The sequence below is a fragment of the Pristiophorus japonicus genome, chromosome X (genome assembly GCF_044704955.1).
Source record: "Pristiophorus japonicus isolate sPriJap1 chromosome X, sPriJap1.hap1, whole genome shotgun sequence".
Lineage (NCBI taxonomy): Eukaryota > Metazoa > Chordata > Chondrichthyes > Pristiophoridae > Pristiophorus > Pristiophorus japonicus.
The window spans coordinates 10,467,733-10,490,000 of record NC_092010.1 but is presented as its reverse complement, the minus strand read 5'-3'; the positions used below and the strand labels follow the sequence as shown (position 1 = coordinate 10,490,000).

General features: G+C 50.8%; 1 protein-coding gene across 1 annotated transcript in view; it reads right to left on the bottom strand.

The window, feature by feature from the left end:
- LOC139240805 (calcitonin gene-related peptide type 1 receptor-like) overlaps positions 1-22,268 on the bottom strand; it is a 457,522-nt gene that overhangs the window by 7,274 nt on the left and 427,980 nt on the right. Inside the window, exons 7-9 of the mRNA XM_070869283.1 lie at positions 11,469-11,595; positions 5,985-6,138; positions 2,006-2,066 (exon numbers count right to left, since the gene is read on the bottom strand). Of these exons, the coding sequence (XP_070725384.1) occupies positions 2,006-2,066; positions 5,985-6,138; positions 11,469-11,595 (342 nt within the window). The remainder of the gene's footprint in view (positions 1-2,005; positions 2,067-5,984; positions 6,139-11,468; positions 11,596-22,268) is intronic.

Here is a 22,268-nt window from a genome sequence, read left to right as displayed (position 1 = left end):
GTTCATTTTTCCAGCTGAGTGAAGGCCCCAGTTGGGGGTTAACTGAGGTCCAGACTAGGCACATAGATTCACAAATGAGGACAGCAACATTGTCCTTGACAATGCAGAAATGAAGGGCTGAAGTTGCAGCAAGCTGAAAGAAACAAGGGGGTGGAAATTTGGTCTTTTCCCGCCCCTCTTACTGCCCCGGAGGGGAGGCAATGGCGGGCGGTAAGCACTTGCGCCAGCTTCCAGCGCCCAGCTGGGAAATTCGGTGCAGGGTTAGTGGGGGCGCGGAGCATTACCGCCCGGGAGAGGCGAGCCGGTGTGGAACGCCTCTGGTTGTGACACCAGCTCGATATTTGAAACTCGCCCGATCCGTAGCGCCCCGCAGCGCCCCCTAGTGGGACCGCCTGGGAAAGTGGGTGTTCTGATCCGTAGCGCCCCGCAGTGCCCCCTAGTGGGACCGCCTGGGAAAGTGGGTGTTCTGATCCGTAGCGCCCCGCAGTGCCCCCTAGTGGGACCGCCTGGGAAAGTGGGTGTTCTGATCCGTAGCGCCCCGCAGTGCCCCCTAGTGGGACCGCCTGGGAAAGTGGGTGTTCTGATCCGTAGCGCCCCTGCAGTGCCCCCTAGTGGGACCACCTGGAAAAGCAGGCGGTCCGAGCTGTAGCGCCCCGCAGTGAGGGAAGGAATGTCGACCTGAGGGCAGTGTGATTGTTTAAAACAATTTTTGGGGGGAGTTATGTTGTAGTGGTGTGGGCAATGTATTGTGAATGTTTTTTTCCTGTTTTTTCTACCCCCGGGGCCTCCGGTATGGCACTTCGAGGCTGGCTCTTTAGCTGGGGATTTTTCTCTTACTCAGCCGGCCTAAAAGAGGTGTGCAAACCTCCCTTCGCACCTCGCTTCACACGCAAACCATTTGCCGGCGCAAAATTTACACTCCGCCTGGGACACTGCCCCAACTGTGGCACGACCCAATTTCCATCCCAAGGTCTTCATCCGGATTTTAAACATAGGCATTATAAACGTGCGACGACAGAATCGACCAACACCAGAGTACTAACCTGTCGCGTTTCATGTTGTGTATTTTTATAGCGGAATCTTTACGGGAACCAAGCTGGGACTTCAGCACTTGAGGTCAAAGGGCAAGTTGGGTCAAACAATGCCTTCCAATCACAAGGAGCCAAACAGTGGGGAGAACTGAACCATGAGATTGGGAGAGAAGATCTCTCCTGTTGGGAAGAGGGAGGAAATCCTGTCAAAATTCTGTCAGATATCCAAATCTTGTGCGGCCAACAAGGACTTATTCGATTCTGGACTGTTTGAGTTTTCTGAATTATTTGTGGAATTATAGGGAAGGGGGTAGAGAGCAGGGAAAGGCTTTAAGGGGATAGAAATGAAAGTGCTGAAAAGCGTGTGAGATTGATCACAGGGTGATGGATGGAACAGGCTGAGGCACATTACACAGTGCAGATGCCCGGGGCCTGCTACAGCCATTCTTCAGCTGTTCCGCCACAGACGCCAAAGTGATTGAACTAATCCTGATCCTGGCTCAAGGAATCGGCTTTGCAGCGAGCAGAATTCCCAATCCACCACACTTGCACCGGTGGAGACTTTTATCCCCCTCCACTTTAATCCTAATCATTCGAGCCAAATCCCACTGTACGTCACTTTGGAATATCCTCAAAGAAATTGTTCAGCTGATCTGGGTGATGTAGATTTAATGTCCAGAGCTTTCTTCACCTCTTGGGCCCTTCTTACTCTTGAACTTCTCTTAAACCTGATGTTAGTAAATCCCTCAGCCCCCACTTTACCCTGTACTCTTTGCTGTGATGACATCCTTCCCTGATTCCATTTTAACTGCTCTGATCACCCATTTTGTTGGGGATTTGGCCAGACTCCATTTTGTATTTTGAGCAGTATCTAAGAAAATGCTACAAACATTTTCCTTGAACTGCGATATCTTACAGTAGCAAAGCCTAGTTCCCATCCGTAGCCTAAGACAAGAAATTAAAGATATTCTTACTTGTCGTTGAAGTATTTACTCCTGGCAGCTGCATGAATAATGGCTGGAATCAGTGGGAAGCCTGAAAACAGAGAGATACAGTGTCACTCCCCCATCAGAGAGATACACAATGTGACGCCGACCTGCATGACACAATTTCCCGGTGTCTATTTAAAGGACCAGTGCAGCACTGAAACGTAGGAAGTGGTCAGGAGCTTTCTACAGAACCACGAGGTTCCTGCAAAGAGTTTGATGATTATCCTCCACTTCACAGATGCTTTGCTCAATGTTTTGCTGTAAGGTCCAGGAGGGAGGTGCTGGTTCCTGCTTGCTGCCACAAAGGAGGGCTGGGTGGGGTGGCCAAAGATGTGAGCAGCAGGAGTGTGGCCATGAGGTCCTGGACACAGTGCAGCAAATGGTTCAATGACCTGACTCGGTCAGGAAGGGTCAGCAGATATGCACACAAATCCTGCAGGAGCCCCTCTCACTCTGTCCTACTCCATTGACAGCACTTCACACCCCCACGTCACTTTCATTAGCACCAATCAGACCGGTTTGATGCACCTCCGCTCATCCGCACTCCTTTCACACGCTCAATTCCCGCTACCTTCCTCCTCCACTGCCAGCAACCTGCTCCCACCGGACCTCATTCACCTCCACTCACTCTCACGGCACATCCTGAGATGGTACCATGACTGCCTTCCTCAAAAGCCTGCCGTTCCTACCCCTAATGCATCTGCCTGATTCACACACTTCTCCGAATGCACGCCATCCATTGGTTGCACACATTCCTCAGGGCCGCTCACAGATCTGTCGTACCCTCCTTGCGGGAGCAGAAAGTGCAGAATGCCAGGGAGAGGGCACAGACCGGAGGAGGGCCGCAGGAGATTGCTGAAGTTTCTCTGGTGGAGCAGGAGACACTCAACATCGACAGAATCTCAGGCACCTTCAGCATTGGTGGCAGTCCAGCAGGGTGCCTGCTTTAGTCTCTCAGCCCCGCATCTCCCAAAAAGTACCTTCACCCTCAGTGGGCATTAACAACTCTGATCAAGTGATTCATGTGGACATCAACACGTACAAAGTTCGATATTATCCCTTTCTTCCGTCTTCTAGGGCCATCACATGAAGCCCACGAGCCGCTGTCCAGAGAGGACAAGACTCCTCAGAGGAGTGGACACCTTCTGAGGGTGCACCGTCACAGGACACAAGTGTAACAGGCACCAGAGCATACCAGCACCTTGGTTGGGCCTCTTGGTCATAGAGATGGGACTGCACTTGGTGACTCTAATGGCACAAGTGAGCAACAGGAGAGAATGGTGGAAGGCACAGCTGATAAGATTACATGTTGGAGGACACGTCCTCTCTAAGCTCTGCTCAGCAGGACAGAGATGCAGAACCTCTGGGGCCAACACAGAAGGGGAGAATTCTGGAGGCCTGCCAAGCAGACTGTCCACGGTAGAAAGAGAGGATGGAGGAGTCCAGCTTGAACATATATGGGGCGATGGTGCAGGGTCTCGCTATTCTGTAATCTACCATTGAGTGTGTGGTGCGCTTTCTTGTAACTGCGGCAGGCCGCTCACACGAGTCGATACTGACAGCCGTTGTGTCCTGCATGCAATCTCGGACCGCCGCTGTGCAGACTCTGGGCGCCAAGGTCTGTACTGGATTCGACAAGCTAGTAGAGAGATTAGATCAGGGCATCACTCCTCTCGTCCATTGCCATCCCCTCGACCAATTCCCGACATGTCCAGTGAGGCCTGGTGGCTGGTGTGCAACGGCCACCACACGTTAAAAAAATCCACCCACAGGCATCTTCCACCCTTCAACATGTAGTTCGGGACTGGAATATTAGGTCCTTCATTGAAACACCTGTGAACGTTTTGACGTGGAAGCAAGTCATCCTCGATTCGAGGGACTGCCTACGATGACCCAACATGGTGCCCCCACTCCAGCTAGCCCACGCTGCCCCCGCACAAGTGCAGGGCCCTCACGGACTCCAAAACCCAGAGGCCGTCGGCCAAGAACACCTCATGACACTGAGAATATACAGAGTAGCCTGGCACGACCTCTGCTGCAGCCACGAGCGCAGCACCAAGTAGAAGTGGCAGGGACAGAAGAGGAAGGCCTTCTCATTCGTTTTTTCTTAATTATGTCATTTAAAGCGTTTGGAATTCAAACCATTCCCGTGTGCTGCATGATTGAAGGGCGACTTCCCACCGTTCAGTCTTCATTTAACAGATGTGGAAGGTGTCAATGGCAGCAATATGACGCACCGGTCATGTATTCAGGTCCCCATATTTTCTATCGTATGGAAAGGTGGCCAGGTGTGAGAACATATTCCGTAATGGTATGAGAACTGGGAAGGGAATGAGCAACTGTGTATCCTGGGAGGCCCGCACTGCTTCTCTTCACGTGAGGCTGTGGGCATTGGGAGGAGATGGGTGTGAAAGGTCACAAAGTATCACAGGTGCATTTCTGGTATCTTGTAGATGGCAATGAACACAGTGCGGGCAAGGCGGGCAGAGATGTGAATCATCCTTTCACGGCGCACTGTTAAATGGTATGACTGTCTCCACCTCCTGTACCTACCCAGTCAGCTCACTGAACGCCTCCCAGCACTGAATAGTGGCGGTTGGCAGTGCCTGGACTGCTCCTTTGGTTGAATTCCTTCCCAATTCGGTCCCAAATGACTGCTCCCGCATTTCACTTATTTATGCCAACAAATTGGAGGAGTCTGGAAACTGGGGGGGGGGGAGGGGCCTGGGCTTTGCAGCACCCTCAGACATGCTTCCTGCCCCTCGTGTGGCATCCAGTTAAATGGTTTCCCGGCCCGCACCGCCCACAGGTGAGCCCCCAATTGAGAATGCCGAGAGCCATGCTGATTATAACAATGAAATGAAGGCAAGGACATCGGACAGAGTCAGAGCGGGGTCACACCAGCAGGATAAGGCAATTTTAGTGGGAAATTTTGGGGGGAACTCTCAGTTAATGGGGGTGAATTTCCTCTGTATTTGCCGCACATCAGTGGAACTGGAACAGCACAAGGCATATTTTCAGCAAGGGAATTCGCATGGAAGTCCTCTAAGGCGCCTGTGTGTGCTTTCTGAACCCCGAGTTTCCTCTGCTCTGCCAATGTGTCACTGCCCTGATATAGATACTGTCGGCCAGTGGCGCTGTAATTACACTCGGTAACTTACACACAGCCGGCTAACGGCACGGGAATGGGAGGAGCTCAGAGCACATTCCGGGATGCGGCACAACAGCAGCCAGGATCAGTCGATATGGGTGTAAGTGAGGACATTCTGAGAGAGTTTTCATCGGGTCCGAGATGATTCGTGAAGTGTTTTATTTTTGCCATTCTGCCAGCACTTGCTCTGACCACCTCTCTCAGTGTCAGACCACCAGCAGAACTTGCCTTGATATAGCACCTTTCACATCTTCAAGATGTCACAAACTGCTTCACAGCCAGTGAAGTACTTTTGAAGTGTAAACATTTTTGCAAACGCGGCAGCCAATTTGCGCACAGCAAGCTCCCACAAACAGCAACGAGATAATGAGCAGATAATCTGTTTTAGTGATGTTGGTTTTAGGGATGAATATTGGCCAGGACACTGGAGAGAACTCCCCTGCTCTTCTTCAAGATAGTGCCATGGGATCTTTTAAGTCCACCTGAGAGAGCAGACAGGGCCTCGGTTTAACGTCTCATCAGAAAGACGGCACCTCCGACAGTGCAGCACTCCCTCAGCACTGCACTGGAGCATCAGCCTGGGTTACATGCTCAAATCCCTGGAGTGGGACTTGAACCCACAACCTTCTGACTCAGAGGCATGTGTGCTGCCAACTGAGCCACAGCTGACACTTGAATCCCAGAATGGTAATATATGAGTGCAGCTTTGAAACAAGAGCTTATGTTTTAATCTTAATGTACGAATTGCTTACCCAAATCCTAGCAAAGGATGTGGGTAATGCTAGTTTGTACTGTGTTACTGACAGTACCTACCCCATCCGAGTATGTAGTACCAGAATAATTGTTGCTCCTCCACAAACACAGCCACGATGATGAGAGTGTGCAGGTAGATCCCTTCACACAGCATCCAGAAGTAATTGCATCCCATCAAGTACAAGTGAACGAAGAGTAACACCTTACAGGCAACCTGCAGACAGGACATACACAGACACATCAGAGGCGGCTGGCCGGGGGAGCAGACTGCGCACTGGCGATGGTGGAGTGCAGCGACCACCGCAAGGCTCGGGAAAGCCTGATACCCTTCAGAGTGTGTAGGGGCCACACACCCACAGTGACAAACCGCCAGCAACTTGGTTCTGAATTGGCAAACTCCCTCAGATGGCAAATGTTCGACATGTAAATTGCAGCAGAACTACGGATCTGTTCTAGCAAAATAGGTTTACACACAACTCACAAAGGGAATCTTTAATAAAGAGGCCACGGTGTTTGACACAGAGAAAAAGCTACTGTCTAACCCGTGCTGCACCTGCCCTGGGAGTGTTTGATGGGACAGTGTAGAGGGAGCTTTACTCTGTATCTAACCCCGTGCTGCACATGCCCTGGGAGTGTTTGATGGGACAGTGTAGAGGGAGCTTTACTCTGTATCTAACCCCGTGCTGTACCTGCCCTGGGAGTGTTTGATGGGACAATGTAGAGGGAGCTTTACCCTGTATGTAACCCGTGCTGTACCTGCCCTGGGAGTGTTTGATGGGACAGTGTAGAGGGAGCTTTACTCTGTATCTAACCCCCTGTACCTGCCCTGGGAGTGTTTGATGGGACAGTGCAGAGGGAGCTTTACTCTGTATCTAACCCCCTGTACCTGCCCTGGGAGTGTTTGATGGGACAGTGTAGAGGGAGCTTTACTCTGTATCTAACCCCGTGCTGCACATGCCCTGGGAGTGTTTGATGGGACAATGTAGAGGGAGCTTTACTCTGTATCTAACCCCGTGCTGTACCTGCCCTGGGAGTGTTTGATGGGACAATGTAGAGGGAGCTTTACCCTGTATGTAACCCGTGCTGTACCTGCCCTGGGAGTGTTTGATGGGACAGTGTCGAGGGAGCTTTATAGACATAGACATAGAAAATAGATGCAGGAGCAGGCCGTTCGACCCTTCAAACCTACACCACCATTCAATATGATCATGGCTGATCATGCAACTTAGGTACCCCATTCCTGCCTTCTCTCCATACCCGCTGATCCCTTTAGCCATAAGGTCCACATCTAAGTCCCTTTTGAATATATCCAACGAACTGGCCTCAACAACTTTCTGTGGTCGAGAATTCCACAGGTTCACAATTCTCTGGGTGAAAAAGTTTCACCTCATCTCGGTCCTATATGGCTTACACCTTATCGTTAGTCTGTGACCCCTGGTTCTAGACTTCCCCAACATCGGTAACATTCTTCCTGCATCTATGAGATCCCCTCTCATTCTTCTAAATTTCAGTGAATATAAGCCTAGTCGATCCAGTCTTTCTTCTTATGTTAGTCCTGCCATCCCGGGAATCAGTCTGGTGAACCTTCGCTGCGCTCCCTCAATAGCAAGAATGTCCTTCCTCAGATTAGGAGACCAAAACTGCACACAATACTCAAGGTGTGATCTCACCAAGGCCATGTACAACTGCAGCAAGACCTCCCTGCTCCTGTACTCAAATCCTCTCGCTATGAAGGCCAACATGCCATTTGCCTTCTTCACTGCCTGCTGTACCTGCATGCCTACTTTCAATGACACCCAGGTCTCGTTGCACCTCCCCTTTTACTAATCTGTCACCATTCAGATAATAATCTGCCTTTCTGTTTTTGCCCCCAAAGTGGATAACCTCACACCTATCCACATTATACTGCATCTGCCATGCATTTGCCCACTCACCTAACCTGTCCAAGTCACCCTGCAGCCTCTTAGCATCCTCCTCGCAGCTCACACTGCCACCCAGCTTAGTGTCATCAGCAAACTTGGAGATATTACATTCAATTCCTTCGTCTAAATCATTAATATATATTGTAAATAGCTGGGGTCCCAGCACTGAACCCTGCGGTACCCTACTAGTCACTGCCTGCCATTCTGAAAAGGACCCGTTTATTCCCACTCTTTGCTTACTGTCTGCCAACCAGTTCTCTGTCCACGTCACTACATTACCCCCAATCCCATGTGCCTTAATTTTGCACACCAATCTCTTGTGTGGGACCTTGTCAAAAGCCTTTTGAAAGTCCAAATACACCACATCCACTGGTTCTCCCTTATCCACTCTATTAGTTACAGCCTCAAAAAATTCTAGAAGATTTGTCAAGCATGGTTTCCTTTTCATAAATCCATGCTGACTTGGACCGATCCCTGTCACTGCTTTCCAAATGCGCTGGTATTACTTCTTTGATAATTGATTCCAGCATTTTCCCCACTACTGATGTCAGGCTAACCGGTCGATAATTCCCTGTTTTCTCTTTCCCTGCTTTTTTAAAAAGTGGGGTTACATTAGCTACCCTCCAATCCATAGGAACTGATCCAGAGTCCATGGAATGTTGGAAAATGACCATCAATGCATCTACTATTTCTAGGACCACTTCCTTAAGTACTCTGGGATGCAGACTATCAGGCCCTGGGGGTTTATCAGCCTTCAATCCCATCAATTTCCCTAACACCATTTCCTGACTAATAAGGATTTCCTTCAGTTCCTCCTTCTCGCTCGACCCTCGGTCCCCTAGTATTTTCGGGAGGCTATGTGTGTCTTCCTTAGTATTTGTTCAATTGGTCTGCCATTTCCTTGTTTCCCATTATTAATTCACCTGATTCTCACTGCAAGGGACCTACATTAGTCTTCACTAATCTTTTTCTCCACATATCTATAAAAGCTTTTGCACTCAGTTTTTATGGTCCCTGCAAGCTTACTCTGTATCTAACCCCGTGCTGTACCTGCCCTGCTGTGTTTGTTGGGACAGTGTAGAGGGAGCTTTACTCTGTATCTAACCCCCTGTACCTGCCCTGGGAGTGTTTAATAGGACAGTGTAGAGGGAGCTTTACTCTGTATCTAACCCCGTGTTGTACCTTCCCTGGGAGTGTTTGATGAGACAGTGTAGAGGGAGCTGTACCCTGTATGTAACCTGTGCTGTACCTGCCCTGGGAGTGTGTGATGGGACAGTGCAGAGGGAGCTATACCCTGTATATAACCCGTGCTGTACCTGCCCTGGGAGTGTGTGATGGGGCAGTGTAGAGGGAGCTTTACTCTGTATCTAACCCCGTGTTGTACCTGCCCTGGAAGTGTTTGATGGGACAGTGTAGAGGGAGCTTTACTCTGTATCTAACCCGTGCTGTACATGCCCTGGGAGTGTTTGATGGGACAGTGTGGAGGGAGCTGATGCACTACTTGTTTATTTGGATGGATGCTGCAATCCTCCTCCTGCCCATTCGAGGGCCGCCATTCAGCCATTTTCTGGTTGCTGTGCCTGGTTTCACCTGGTGTCTCAGCTTGGCTACTGAGAATCTGCGGATGCAGGAATTCCTGCTGGTTTGCGAATCTCTGTGCTGGCCTGACCCTGGACCCGCTACAGCACTGGCTAAATATGCGGCAGGTGAGACTCTGCCTTTACTGGCCCTGGAGCATCCATGACATATCCTTGTCTCAGCCTCATATTGTAGCTCTTTTGTTGCCCTCCCACCATTTTACAGCTCATTTTGTTAGAAACATCTCTTTGCAAGTGACACAATATTAGGTTTGTGTGCAAGTGATTCAATTATTAAGGGGTCGAAATTCCTGTGTCTTTTTATTGCTTGAAGGTCACAAAATCTGGGTGGGAGGAGCGGGAGGAATTTAGACTCGAACTTAGTTAGATTCATAAAATCATCGAATGACACAGCACATAAGGAGGCCATTCGGCCCATCGTACCTGTGCTGGCTCTTTGGTAGAGCTATCCAATTAATCCCACTCTCCTGCCCTTTCCCCATAGCTCTGTAACTGTTTCCCCTTCAAGTACTCCTTCTTTCTGCTCCCACCCTGTTGTGATGGTAGAGAAGGGAGCCTCTCCCTATCTCTTTAACCACCCCCAGCCCGACAACCTTCCGAGATCTCCGCGCTCCTCCAATTCTGGAGTCTTGCACATTCCTGATTTCCATCGCTCCACCATCGGTGGCCGTGCCTTCAGCTGCCTGGGTCCTAAGCTCTGGAATTTCCTCCCTAAACCTCTCCACCTCTCCTTCTTTAAGATGCTCCTTAAAACCTACAACTTTGACCAAATTTTTTGGCCATCTGTGGCTCGGTGTCAAATTTTGTTTGATCACATTGTCCGCATGCCAGACACGAGGATCCCAACGCAAGCGCTCTACTCGGAACTCCTTTACGGCAAGCGAGCCAAAGGTGGGCAGAGGAAACGTTACAAGGGACACCCTCAAAGCCTTCCTGATAAAGTGCAACATCCCCACCGACACCTGACCAGACCACCCTAAGTGGAGGAAGTGCATCCGGGAGGGCGCTGAGCACCTCGAGTTTCGTCGCCGAGAGCATGCAGAAATCAAGCTCAGGCAGCGGAAAGAGCGTGCGGCAAACCTGTCCCACCCATCTTTTCCCTCAACGACTATCTGTCCGACCTGTGACAGGGATTGTAATTCCCGTATTGGACTGTTCAGCCACCTAAGGACTCATTTTAAGAGTGGAAGCAAGTTTTCCTCGATTCCGAGGGACTGCCTATGATGATGATGAAGCACCATGGGGTGTTTTACTATGTTAAAGGCACTATATAAATGCAAGTTGTTCTTGTTGACTGTCAGGATGGCATCAGGTATCCTAAATTTCGCCAGCTCTACCTCAGTTAGCCCAGCTGCCTGTAGCAGTGTTAGTGTGCACGTCTGCTGCAACTAGGCCAAGTAGTGGTTTGATTTGTTTCTTTGCATGTGGCAAGCTTTTGGAAGGGGAATCTTTCAAACCTTATCTGTCCAGCTCGACTGGTCCACATGGCACAAGGACCTTGTCCAAAATATGGTTATTTGCTGACGCTGTGATTCGGATGGGGCTCAGACATCGAGTCGGGCCCTGCCCTGTTGTACCTCTGGTGGATCAGTGGCCTGATCGGAACTTCAAGGCTAAGTGGGTTTTGAACAGTATTCATTGCTGACAATTAACCTTTAACCTCCCTCACAGGATGTGATGGCAGAGGCTGCCCAATGCGTTTTCAGCGCAGGCCTTCAGCGCAAGTTTGCCGATTTGCGAGAAAGCATTTCAGACTGCGATCGAGACCATCATAACGGAGCAGGAGGGCTTTTGAAAGAACGCATCAGCTCAGCTGGAGCAGAGTGCTGAGACAGGCTGTCGTTACCGAGGTTTTGCTCCGTCACATGGTACCAGGTGCTAAGCTGTTACGGTTTGATAGGGTAGGGCCAAACATAGCGATTGGTTTTGTGATCAAGTAAATTCACAGATGAGGTGCGGCCGAGGGAGTCACTCTCAGCTCTCAACTGGACACTGACATTTTGTTTGAAGCAGTTAAGACTTACACGGTTCCTTGCCGTGAGGTCCTGATTGTTTGTCACAGTTGACAGCCAAATGATGGTGACAATGGAATTGAGGAGATGCGAGACGAAGAGGCTTTTGTGCAGTGAGATCCTCTGGCAGCTGAGACTCCTAGGGGACAAGAAACAAAATATGGTTGTGTTATGCCTTTAGATGCTCTGATAATGACTCCACGAGGCAGTGTGTTGTACTTGAACTGTAGTGACCTTAGTCCTTTATTAGTTAACTCCAGAGTGAGGATCACACCTGGTGGCCTGCCTTTTATACTAGGCCAGGCACACCTGTACAGGTAACCTACAAGTCTCCCACTGTGGTGCCCTCTGGTGGCACACCTTGTAATAGTACAAACAGTAACCATGTAGGAGACATGACATCACTCTCCCCCAAGCCTTTAGTGCAAATCGCCTCTGCATTGACTGTGCTCTGGACTTAGCTCTATCTGGTTGACCCTAGGTGGGTCGTTTCCAACTTGGGTGAGTGGGTGGTGTTTCGTTGGCAGTAGAGGTGCTGGTAGTTTCTGTTTGTGTGACCTTGACCATTCCATTCTCCCCCCCCCCTCTCCTCCCACATACAGATTATGCCGTTGGCTCATTAAATTCATGTCCAAAGGGGAAAAAAATTGCATTCAGTGTTGCAGTAGTGCTGCATGCTTGGAATATTCTTGGTGATGACAAACGCGTGCCAGGACTGCTGGATGATGGCCAGTGCAGGCAGTGGGAACCCGGTTGGCTCAAGCTGCCTGCTCTCAGGGCTGTTGCCGTTGCTCCTAGCGTCGGGCAGGTTCACAGATGCCTGTGACCTCCCTGTCCTCTCCTTATGCCCCGGGTCACTGCTGCTCCCTGAGGGGCAGTCGTCTATCAGTGCACAGGGAACTGCTGATTCGCTTGCCTGGGCATTATTTGGTTTGGGATCCTGGCTGGTCCTGGTTCCATTTGGGAGAACTGTGGTGGGTGACCCTTCGTTTACGGGTATGGCCTTGGTGGCGATAGGGTCTGGGGGCTGCGCCTTGGCACAGTTTGCTCGTTCAGGCTCATGGTGGTTGATGCCATCGGGTGCCTGAGAGGTGGAGCCGATCAGGGGCAGGGTATCGATACCGGTGCCGTTGCCCTCCTGAGATCGCTTGCTCTGCAGCTTGTGTATATTGGCTGCTTGTGGCCACACTCCATGGTGCATAACTCTGGTCCCAGGGACGCAGGCTACAGCGTTGGGTAGCTCGCTGGACCTGTGTGCTCCCAATGGGTGTTTGCCTGCTGCATTGGCAGTGTGCAGTTGAAATCCTACATCGCACAACGTTTCACTATTCATGGTAAGTAACCTGTCGCTCCGATTGCGATCGCGCGACTTTTCCTTGCTTATTGCATGTACACAGGTCTGATCATCAGTTACACATTTTACCTCTAACTCACAGTTGTTATTACATTGCTTGAGTGTGTAGAACTGTCCCTTTAAGTGTGGTGGGCTGCAGGCCTCCTTTAAGAGAGCCTTGCTATCTTTACCCCAATCCTCTTCTCTGTTTGGTGCCACGTGTTGCTCCATCAGCACTGCACTCGTGGTCTGGCTGCCGTTATCTTTTTCTTCTGCACATCACCTAGTGGTTTGTGCGCCATCTTTCCTCCATCCACGATGTCGACTGCGGTGATCCTCTTCTCCCCGGGTTCTGCCACCGAAGCTGGGAGGTCGCCTTTGGATCCGATTTTCTTCCTCCGGAGTCCTGCCACTGGAGCCTGGAAGGTGTGTTCGGGTCGTCTCAGCTGGATCATCTCCACACAGTCGTGCTGAGCAGTCTGTGTCTCGGGTGCTGTGCTGGTCTGCTCTCTGGTGCCGGATCCAACCTCAGGTGAGGACTTGCTTTGCCTCCGAGCGCAGAGGACGTCGATCGCTGGAGGGGTGAAATCTTCCCACTTCCAATGGATCTTCTCCATCCACCTTCTTCTGAGTAGTGTTGGTCCATCACCTGCAACAATCCACAGAGGTAACTTGTGCATCGCGCCATCATGGAGTACCTTTACATCCACACTACCAACGACTGGGATAAGTTTATCAGTGTAGGTGCGCAGCTTTGCCTGAACCGGGACCAACTTGGGTCGTTCAGCCTGATTGTCCCATAGCCTCTCAAAGGCTTCTTGATTCATTACTGACTGGCTCGCCCCCGTGTCCACTTCCATGAAGTCTGGAACGCCATTTATCTCGATTTCCATCCTCAACGGGGAACACTCGGTGGTGCAGGTAGACATGCTATATACTTCATCGTGGGGCTGAGCTGCCTCTCTGACTATCGTTTCATAATCCGCACTGGATTCATGGCCATCTGCAGACTCTTCATCGACACAGTGAATCATATTTCTCTTACACATTCGCTGGAGGTGACCCTTTGTACTGCAGCCTTTGCATACATAGTCTTTAAAACGGCACTGGTGAGCCCTGTGATTCCCTCCACAACGTCAGCATGGGGCTACTCGGTTAGCCACCCTCGGCGGACTCTGAGTCAGGGGCCTGTTCTCTCTTCCCTGAGAAGGTTCATGTTCTACAGTCCAGCCTCTAAAAGGCGCCACTCTGTGCACAGTACTTGCTGGGTTTGAGTCCTGAGGAAGAGTCATCTGCCTGGAGCCGCAGGTCGAGGTCATGAATGCCTGGCTCACAGAGATGGCCTTCTGCAGTGTGACTGGTATCCGCCGACAGTAGCCTATGAAGAAGGCCCTCATGGCCGATTCCAATGACAAAAATATCCCACAGCGCTTCGGTGAGGTGGTCGCCGAAGTCACACGGTGCCGCCAGCCTCCTGCGCTCTGCAGCGTACTTCGCGATTTCCTGGCCTTCAGGCCGTCGGTGGGTGTAGAACCGGTGTCTGGCTGTGAGGATGCTCTCCTTGGGCTTGAGTTGTTCTTGAATCAGCGTCACAAGCTCCTCGTACGTCTTGGTCGTTGTCTTCACCGGTGCCAGCAAGTCCCTAATGAGGCCATAGACGGTGGGCCCACAACTGATGAGCAGGATAGCCAGTGCGGCCGGATTGTCGTTTGTTGTGAAGAAATGGTCAAGCCTCTCCACAAAGGCGTCCCAATCATCACCATCGGCGAACTGCTGCAACGTACCCATTATCGCATGAAGGTCCGTAATCTCGTCGCCAATTGTTATGTCTTTAGATGCTCTGATAATGACTCCATGAGGCAATGTATTGTACTTGAACTGTAGTGACCTCAGTCCTTTATTGGTAACTCCAGAGTGAGGATCACACCTGGTGGCCTGCCTGTTATACTAGGCCAGGCGCACCTGTACAGGTAACCTACAAGTCTCCCACTGCTGTGCCCTCTGGTGGCACACCTTGTAATAGTACAAGTAGTAACCATGTAGGATACATGACAGGTTGTGTTTTAGAGTTGCCATGTGATGGGAGGGACAGCTTTTCATGCCCGTCCTCACTGCAAGGAACAGAACTGACAGTAAAAATGGTGCATCATTAACAATCGGAAGCTGGACACTTCCTCACTGGGTGCATCATCACCCAGAGCCTCCAGCTGGAAAACGGGAGCGATATGTGAGCACAGGATTGGGCTTGGCTGTGATGCCTCAAGTGGTCAAATATCGTGCTGACACTTGAGCAGCAACTTTCTGATCTGCGCACAGGCCAGGCAGGGGGTCAGGATTTGCAGCCTCATTGGTTGAGTGCTGACGTTGTAAGTTCTTTGGAGCAAGGATGCACTCTGCCATTCGCTGATGGCTGGTGATCGGCTGACCTCCCATTCTCCTTCTCCTTCTCCTCCCTGGAACTTACCGAAATTGGAATGCTGACAATGGGTCAGCTGCCTCTGGAGGAACAAGTGCCACAAGTTCGCCTTGGGCCTCCCAGCTCGGCTATGTGCCTGAAAACAGGCCATAAGACATTTTTACTCCCTTGTCTTTAATGGTCAATGAGACAGTAACGAGAGGGCAGAGGTTCGAGATAATACAAGAAGAATTAAAGGGGACACTATTGAAAAATTATCTATGCAGAGGCTGATTAGAACATGGAATTATGTGTGACAAATCATTCCTTCAAAGGGAATTTGTGAGTTACTTGGAAAAGAGGTATAGTATGGTTATGGGGAATGAGGTGAGTGGGATTGGACAGGTTAGGATAGTAAAGGGTGTGGGGAGTGAGGAGGTGAGTGGGATTAGACTGGGTGGGATATTAAAGGGTACAGGGAGTGAGGGGGAGAGGGGGATTAGACTGGGTGGGATATTAAAGGGTACGGGGAGTGAGGGGAGAGTGGGATTAGGCTGGGTGGGATATTAAAGGTTATGGAGGGTGAGGAGAGTGGGATTAGACTGAGTGGGATATCGAAGGGTATGGGAAGTGAGGGGGAGAGTGGGATTAGACTGGGTGGGATATTAAAGGGTACGGGGACTGAGGGGGAGAGTGGGATGAAACTGGGTGGGATATTAAAGGGTACGGGGTGTGAGGGGAGAGTGGGATTCGACTGGGTGGGATATTACAGGGTTTGGGCAGTGAGGGAGAGAGTGGGATTAGGCTGGGTGGGATATTAAAGGGTATGGGGAGTGAGCGGGAGAGTGGGATTAGAGTGGGTGGGATATTAAAGTGTATGGGGAGTGAGCGGGAGAGTGGGATTAGACTGGTTGGGATATTAAAGTGGATGGGGAGTGACGGGGAGAGTGGGATTAGACTGGGTGGGACATTAAAGGGTATGTAGGGTGAGGAGAGTGGGATTAGACTGAGTGGGATATCGAAGGGTATGGGAAGTGAGGGGGAGAGTGGAATTAGACTGGGTGGGATATTAAAGGGTATGGGGCGTATTATGCTCATAATAAAGGATCAAACTGAGTACTGTATGTAATGAATAAGTGTGACGTTAGCTCCTTTAATTCGACTCCAGAGTTCAGGGACAGCGTGGTTGGCTTGCTTATATACAGTGCTCCCAAGGACTGCTGGGATCCCTTGGGACTCTAAAAGGTAGGCCCTCTGGCAGTGGCGTGATACAGGTTGCCATGGGTCACAGACAGAACAGGGAGTGAACAGGAGAGTGGGATTAGACTGAGTGGGATATTAAAGGGTATGGGGAGTGAGAGGGAGAGTGGGATTAGACAGGGTGGGCTATTAAAAGGTACAGGGAGTGAGCAGGAGAGTGTGAATAGACTGGGTGGGATGAGATTGGGTGGGATATTAAAGGGTATGGGGAGTGAGGGTGGGAGAGTGGGATTAGACTGGGTGGGATATTAAAGGGTATGGGGAGTGAGGGGGAGAGTGGGATTAGACTGGGTGGGATATTAAAGGGTACGGGGAGTGAGGGGGTGAGTGGGATTAGAGTGGGAGGGATATTAAAGGGTATGGGGAGAGTGGGATTAGACTGGGTGGGATATTAAAGGGTATGGGGAGTGAAGGGAGAGTGGGATTAGACTGGGTGGGATATTAAAGGGTATGGAGAGTGAGGGGAGAGTGAGATTAGACTGGGTGGGATATTAAAGGGTATGGGGAGTGAAGGGAGAGTGGGATTAGACTGGGTGGGATATTAAAGGATATGGAGAGTGAGGGGAGAGTGAGATTAGACTGGGTGGAATATTAAAGGGTATGGGGAGTGAAGGGGTGAGTGGGATCAGAGTGGGTGGGAAATTAAAGGGTACAGGGATAGAGGGGGAGAGTGGGATTCGACAGGTTGCGATATTAAAGGGGACGAGGAGTGAGGGGGAGAGTGGTATATTAAAGGGGTATGGAGAGTGAGTGGGAGAGTGGGATTAGACTGGTTGGGATATTAAAGGGGACGAGGAGTGAGCGGGAGAGTGGGATTAGACAGAGTGGGATATTAAAGGGTGTGGGGACTGAGGGGGAGAATGGGAGCAGACTGGGTCGGATATTAAAGGGAGTAGGGAGTGAGGGGAGAGTGGGATTAGACTGGTTGGGATATTAAAGCGTTTGGGAAGTAAGGGGGGACAGTGGGATTAGACTGGGTGGGATATGAAAGGGTACGGGGAGTGACGGGGAGAGTGGGATTCGACTGGGTGGGATATTAAAGGGTGTGGGTAGTGTGGGAGAGAGTAGGACTAGACTGGGTGGGATATTAAAGCGTACGGGGAGTGAGGTGGAGAGTGGGATTAGACTGGGTGGGATATTAAAGGGTATGGGTAGTGTGGGAGAGAGTGGGATTAGACTGGGTGGGATATTAAAGCGTACGGGGAGTGAGGTGGAGAGTGGGATCAGACTGGGTGGGATATTAAAGGGTACGGGGAGTGAGGGAGAGAGTGGGCTTAGACTGGGTGGGATATTAAAAGATATGGGGAGTGAGGGGAGAGTGGGATAAGACTGGTACTGGGATATTAAAGGGTACGGGGAATGAGGTGGAGAGTGGGATTGGACAGGGTGGGATATTTAATTGTTTGGGGTGTGAGGGGGGAGAGTGGGATTAGACAGGGTGGGATATTGAAGGGTACGGGGAATGAGGTGGAGAGTGGGATTAGACTGGGTGGGATATTGAAGCGTACGGGGAATGAGGTGGAGAGTGCGATTAGACTGGGTGGGATATTAAAGGGTACGGGGAGTGACAGGGAGAGTGGGATTAGACTGGGTGGGATATTAAAGGGTACAGGGTGTGAGGGGGAAGATTGGGATTAGACTGGGTGGGATATTAAAAGGTATGGGGAGTGAGGTGAGTGTTGGATTAGACTGGGTGGGATATTAAAGGGTACGGGGAGTGACAGGGAGAGTGGGATTAGACTGGGTGGGATAGTAAAGGGTACGGGGAGTGAGGGGGAGAGTGGGATTAGACTGGGTGGGATATTAAAAGGTATGGGGAGTGAGGTGAGTGTTGGATTAGACTGGGTGGGATATTAAAGCATATGGGGAATGAGGGGGAGAGTGGGATTAGACTGGGTGGGATATTAAAGTGGATGGGGAGTGACGGGGAGAGTGGGATGAGACTGGGTGGGATATTAAAGGGTACGGGGAGTGACGGGGAGAGTGGGATTAGACTGGGTGGGATATTAAAGGGTACGGGGAATGAGGTGGCGAGTGGGATTGGACTGGGTGGGATATTAAAGGGTGTGGGGAGTGAGGGGGAGAGTGGGATTAGACTGGGTGGGATATTAAAGGGTGTGGGGAGTGAGGGGGAGAGTGGGATTAGACTGTGTGGGATATTAAAGGGTACGGGGAATGAGGTGGCGAGTGGGATTGGACTGGGTGGGATATTAAAGCGTACGGGGTATGAGGTGGCGTGTGGGATTGGACTGGGTGGGATATTAAAGGTTACAGGGAGTGTGGGGGAGAGTGGGATTAGAGTGGGTGGGATATTAAAGGGTATGGGGAGTGAGGAGGTGAGTGGGATTAGACTGTGTGGGATATTAAATGGTACGCGTAGTGAGGGGGAGAATGGGATTAGACTGGGTGGGATATTAAAGTGTATGGGGAGTGAGGGGGAGTGTGGGATTAGACTGGGTTGGATATTAAAGTGTATGGGGAGTGAGGGGGAGAGTGGGATTAGACTGGGTTGGATATTAAAGGGTACGGGGAGTGAGGGGGAAGAGTGGGAATAGACTGGGTGGGATATTAAAGGGTACGGGGAGTGACGGAGGAGAGTGGGATTGGACAGGGTGGGATATTAAATGGTACGGGGAGTGACGGGGAGAGTGGGATTAGACTGGGTGGGATATTAAAGGGTACGGGGAGTGACGGAGGAGAGTGGGATTAGACTGGGTGGGATATTAAAGGGTACGGGGAGTGACGGAGGAGAGTGGGATTGGACAGGGTGGGATATTAAATGGTACGGGGAGTGACGGGGAGAGTGTGATTAGACTGCGTCGGATATTAAAAGGTATGGGGAGTGAGGGGAGAGTGGGATTACACTGGGTGGGATATTAAAGGGTATGGGAGTGAGGGGAAGAGTGGAATTGGACTGGCTTGGATATTAAAGTCTATGGGGAGTGAGGGGGAGAGTGGGATTAGACTGGGTGGGAAATTAAAGGGTATGGGGAGTGAGATGGTGAGTGTGATATTAAATGGTATGGTGAGTGAGGGGGAAAATGGGATTAGACTGGGTGGGAAATTAAAGGGTATGGGGAGTGAGGGGGAGAGTGGGATTAGACAGGGTGGGATATTAAAGGGTATGGGGAGTGAGGGGGAGAGTGGGATTAGACTGGGTGGGATATTAAAGGGTATGGGGAGTGAGGGAGAGAGTGCGATTCGACTGGGTGGGATATTCAAGGGTATGGGGAGTGAAGGGAGATTGGGGTACAAATGGGTGGGATATTCAAGGGTATGGGGAGTGAGCAGGAGTGGGATTAGACTGGGTGGGATATTAAAGGGTATGGGGAGTGAGGGGAGAGTGGGATTAGACTGGGTGGGATATTAAAGGGTACGGGGAGGGAGGTGGAGAGTGGGATTGGACAGGGTGGGATATTAAATGGTACGGGGAGTGACGGGGAGAGTGGGATTAGACTGGGTGGGATATTAAATGGTACGGGGAGTGACAGGGAGAGTGGGATTAGACTGCGTCGGATATTAAAAGGTATGGGGAGTGAGGGGAGAGTGGGATTATACAAGGTGGAATATTAAAGGGTATGGGGAGTGAGGGGAGAGTGGGATTACACTGGGTGGGATATTAAAGGGTATGGGGAGTGAGGGGAAGAGTGGAATTAGACTGGGTGGGATATTAAAGGATACGGGGAGTGAGGAGGTGAGTGGGATTAGACTGTGTGGGAAATTAAAGGGTATGGGGAGTGAGGGGAGAGTGGGATTAGACCTGGTGGGAAATTAAAGGGTATGGGGAGTGAGGGGAGAGTGGGATTACACTGGGTGGGATATTAAAGTGTATGGGGAGTGAGGGGGAGAGTGGGATTAGACTGGGTTGGATATTAAAGGGTATGGGGAGTGAGGGGGAGAGTGGGATTAGACTGGGTGGGATATTAAAAGATACGGGGAGTGAGGGGGAGATTGGGATTGGACCTGGTGGGAAATTAAAGGGTATGGGGAGTGAGGGGAGAGTGGGATTACACTGGGTGGGATATTAAAGTGTATGGGGAGTGAGGGGGAGAGTGGGATTTGACTGGGTGGGAAATTAAAGGGTATGGGGAGTGAGATGGTGAGTGTGATATTAAATGGTATGGTGAGTGAGGGGGAGAATGGGATTAGACTGGGTGGGAAATTAACGGTTACGGGGAGTGAGGAGAGAGGAGGATGAGACTGGGTGGGATATTAAAGGGTACGGGGAGTGAGGGGAAGAGAGGGATTAGACTGGGTGGGATATTAAAGGGTATGGGGAGTGAGGGGAGAGTGGGATTAGACTGTGTGGGATATTAAAGGGTATGGGGAGTGAGATGGTGAGTGTGATATTAAATGGTATGGTGAGTGAGGGGGAGAGTGGGATTAGACTGGGTTGGATATTAAAGGGTACGGGGAGTGAGGGGGAAGAGTGGGAATAGACTGGGTGGGATATTAAAGGGTACGGGGATTGACGGAGGAGAGTGGGATTGGACAGGGTGGGATATTAAATGGTACGGGGAGTGACGGGGAGAGTGGGATTAGACTGGGTGGGATATTAAAGGGTACGGGGAGTGACGGAGGAGAGTGGGATTAGACTGGGTGGGATATTAAAGGGTACGGGGAGTGACGGAGGAGAGTGGGATTGGACAGGGTGGGATATTAAATGGTACGGGGAGTGACGGGGAGAGTGTGATTAGACTGCGTCGGATATTAAAAGGTATGGGGAGTGAGGGGAGAGTGGGATTACACTGGGTGGGATATTAAAGGGTATGGGGAGTGAGGGGAAGAGTGGAATTGGACTGGCTTGGATATTAAAGTCTATGGGGAGTGAGGGGGAGAGTGGGATTAGACTGGGTGGGAAATTAAACGGTATGGGGAGTGAGATGGTGAGTGTGATATTAAATGGTATGGTGAGTGAGGGGGAGAATGGGATTCGACTGGGTGGGAAATTAAAGGGTATGGGGAGTGAGGGGGAGAGTGGGATTAGACAGGGTGGGATATTAAAGGGTATGGGGAGTGAGGGGGAGAGTGGGATTAGACAGGGTGGGATATTAAAGGGTATGGGGAGTGAGGGGGAGAGTGGGATTAGACTGGGTGGGATATTAAAGGGTATGGGGAGTGAGGGGGAGAGTGGGATTAGACAGGGTGGGATATTAAAGGGTATGGGGAGTGAGGGGGAGAGTGGGATTAGACTGGGTGGGATATTAAAGGGTATGGGGAGTGAGGGGAGAGTGGGATTAGACTGGGTGGGATATTAAAGGGTATGGGGAGTGAGGGAGAGAGTGCGATTCGACTGGGTGGGATATTCAAGGGTATGGGGAGTGAAGGGAGATTGGGGTACGAATGGGTGGGATATTCAAGGGTATGGGGAGTGAGGGGAGAGTGGGATTAGACTGGGTGGGATATTAAAGGGTATGGGGAGTGAGGGGGAAGAGTGGGATTAGACTGGGTGGGATATTAAAGGGTACGGGGAGGGAGGTGGAGAGTGGGATTGGACAGGGTGGGATATTAAATGGTACGGGGAGTGACGGGGAGAGTGGGATTAGACTGCGTCGGATATTAAAAGGTATGGGGAGTGAGGGGAGAGTGGGATTATACAAGGTGGGATATTAAAGGGTATGGGGAGTGAGGGGAGAGTGGGATTACACTGGGTGGGATATTAAAGGGTATGGGGAGTGAGGGGAAGAGTGGAATTAGACTGGCTTGGATATTAAAGGATACGGGGAGTGAGGAGGTGAGTGGGATTAGACTGTGTGGGATATTAAATGGTACGCGTAGTGAGGGGGAGAATGGGATTAGACTGGGTGGGATATTAAAGTGTATG